The sequence below is a fragment of the Trypanosoma theileri genome (assembly GCF_002087225.1).
Source record: "Trypanosoma theileri isolate Edinburgh chromosome Unknown TM35_Tth_26_V1, whole genome shotgun sequence".
In the NCBI taxonomy this organism is placed as follows: Eukaryota; Euglenozoa; class Kinetoplastea; order Trypanosomatida; family Trypanosomatidae; genus Trypanosoma; species Trypanosoma theileri.
In genome coordinates this window covers 375394-378052 of record NW_021639868.1, presented here as the reverse complement: position 1 = coordinate 378052, position 2659 = coordinate 375394, and the positions used below count along the sequence as shown (strand labels likewise).

The window sequence follows — 2659 nt, the reverse complement described above, 5'->3', positions numbered from 1 at the left end:
TACCTCATTGTGTTTGGCATCCCATCCATTGACATTGAGGCGAGGCGGAGACGCCGTGATCTGCAGCGGACCACGTGCTGGCAGTTCCCCGGTGTTGCACGGAGGGCGAATAACTTCAATGGTGCCATGTTGGTGTTGTATGTACTTGCAAGGCACCCATCACACGGCTATAATCATTCTGCTGCACTACTGGAGGAGACTGATGAGTATCATGATGTGGTTACACTGAGAACTAGCGATGCTCTGCCAACAACGAACAAAACAGTTGGTACTGTGGGTCCTTGGGGTACCGAGGCTGGTATAAGTATAAGCAGGAAGGTATATCTTTGGTTTGACTTGGCACTGCGAGTATTCCCGAATGTGGCCTACATTGCGAAGGGAGACGATGACATGTTCCTACGAGTACCACAGTTCCTCGCTGATCTGCTCACACTACCCAGGCGAAGGGTGTATTGGGGAATGCCTCTGGGTTGGAGTGTGCGGAAACGCAGCATTAACTACCGTTTTCGATATGCTGCTGGAATGTGCTATACCTTGTCAAGGGATGTGGCACAGCAGTTTGTTTCTTACAAACCACTCCAACGTCTCGTAGAGATGCCGTACAGTAAAATGCGTGAACCGAAGTTTCTTTCTCTTAATATGCAAGATGATGACATGATGGTCGGGCGGGTGCTGCGTGTGGAGCAGCGTCACCATCACTCTATTTTCGTCGTTGCTGCACCGTGCAGCTTTCACGATATTCTTAACGACACTGGACACTATTCGGTCACATGGAGGTCTGTTGTTATTCACCACTTGCGTGAGGATGACTATGGGAAGCTGATGGAGCGGTTTGGCAACGACACGACACATAGCTCTAGACTGGAAATGGTGCGTGGACGTGGATATATTCAGTTTGTTTGTTAGCACTACCACGTATATGGTACACATAATCCATGTGCAAGTGTTTTTGATTTTCCTTTTTCTCTTTTATTTGCTTTTGGTTCTCTGGACTGGATACATTTTTGAATTATTATGTGCACCCCTCTTCTCTCTTGATTTCATTATTGCTTCTGGGACTATGCTTCCCTAATTAACTTTAAATGAATATCTTGATTTGCTTCTAGTTGACTACTGTAGAGGTTTTAACCTCCTTTCTCTCTCTGTCACCCTCTCTTTGCATCCGTGTCAATGACATTCTCAATACTCTGCTTTAATTTGTAGACCCACAGATAGAGCTATAATGGTGACCCCTAGTCCACGAAAGGTAGTCATCGTCACAAGCCTTTGTTTGGTGATTCTTGTGTTGCAGGCATTCATTGGACACCGCTACTACGACGCTCGTACAGCAGTCACGTCTAGTGGGTATCCCTCTGATACATCGTTGAACGTCACTGCTGCCGTAAAGCCGCATAGCCCAGATGTCACAGCTGACAATGAGTCTCTGCGATACATCCCACACAGCACCATACAGACATGGAGGGAGAGGGACTACCTCATTGTGTTTGGCATCCCATCTGTGGATATTGATGAGAGACGGAGACGCCGTTATCTGCAGCGGACCACGTGCTGGCAGTTCTCCGGTGTTGCACGGAGGGCGAATAACTTCACTGGGGCCATGTTGGTGTTGTATGTACTTGCACGGCACCCATCACACGGCTATAAGTATTCTGAGTCACTACTGGAGGAGACTGATGAGTATCATGATGTGGTTACACTGCCGATGAATGATGCTCTGCCAACAACGAACAAAACAATTGGTGGTGGTGGATTTTGGGGTACCGAGGCTGAGATTAGCATGAGCCGAAAAACGTACTTTTGGTTTGAGTTGGCATTGCGAGTATTCCCGAATGTGAACTACATTTCGAAGGGAGACGATGACATGTTCCTGCGAGTACCACAGTTCCTCGCTGATCTGCGTACACTACCACGCCGTGGGACCTACTGGGGAAGGTTCTGGACGGAGAAGAATAAACCTTTCTCCCACGCTTCGGGATATTGCATGACACTTGGGAAGGATAATGCTGAGCAGTTCGTGTCGTACACACCTCTGCAGCGCTTGGTATACACGCCGTACAGCAAAGAGGAGGAGGCGAAGTTTTTCTCGCTTAATATGCAACACGAAGACATGATGGTGGGGTATGTGCTGCACAAAGTAATGGGCAATAATATTACCTTTGTAAGTGAACCGCCCTGTCGGTTTCATGACATACGAGGATACTACGGCCGAAATGTAACGTCGAGTTCTGTTGTAATGCACCATATCAAAGAGAAAGACTATGAGAAGTTGATGAATATTTTTGGGAACGATACGGCTCCTCCTGCAAAGGCTTACAAGGTAATCAATAATCGCATCGAGTTTGAATGCTAACCCTAGTATGTGAATGATGCCTTTAATGCTTGCTGCAAATGTGTCTGTCTGTCCTTTGCGTGGGAGGTATTTCTCTCTGTGTGTGTGGTTCCCTCTCATTCCCCCTCAGCACACATACACTGCGTACACCACAGCAATGGCTTTGCCGTCCGATGGACTACTGGGCTCGGTGGATAACACTCCTCCTCCTCCTCAGTCTGTCACCGCAGGGAGCCATCAGACATCTGCACTCTGCTGAACCAACCACCCCCACACAGATTGAGACCGGACACTGTACGCACCTGCCAGCGCCTTGCTTGCAAAGGGACC

At 48.2% G+C, this 2659-nt stretch overlaps 2 protein-coding genes across 2 annotated transcripts; both read left to right on the top strand.

Annotated features, from left to right (window-relative positions):
• On the top strand, positions 1–906 carry TM35_000262340 (UDP-Gal or UDP-GlcNAc-dependent glycosyltransferase; the record flags this gene model as incomplete). The annotated part of the gene is made up of 1 exon (XM_029027971.1): positions 1–906. A coding segment is annotated over one exon (906 nt), but the record flags the coding sequence as incomplete, so codon positions are not given.
• Positions 907–1222: 316 nt separating this feature from the next.
• On the top strand, positions 1223–2350 carry TM35_000262330 (UDP-Gal or UDP-GlcNAc-dependent glycosyltransferase; the record flags this gene model as incomplete). Its single annotated transcript, XM_029027970.1, has 1 exon — positions 1223–2350. The coding sequence occupies one exon, from the start codon at positions 1223–1225 to the stop codon at positions 2348–2350; it is 1128 nt and encodes a 375-aa protein (XP_028880847.1).
• Positions 2351–2659: the final 309 nt, after the last annotated feature.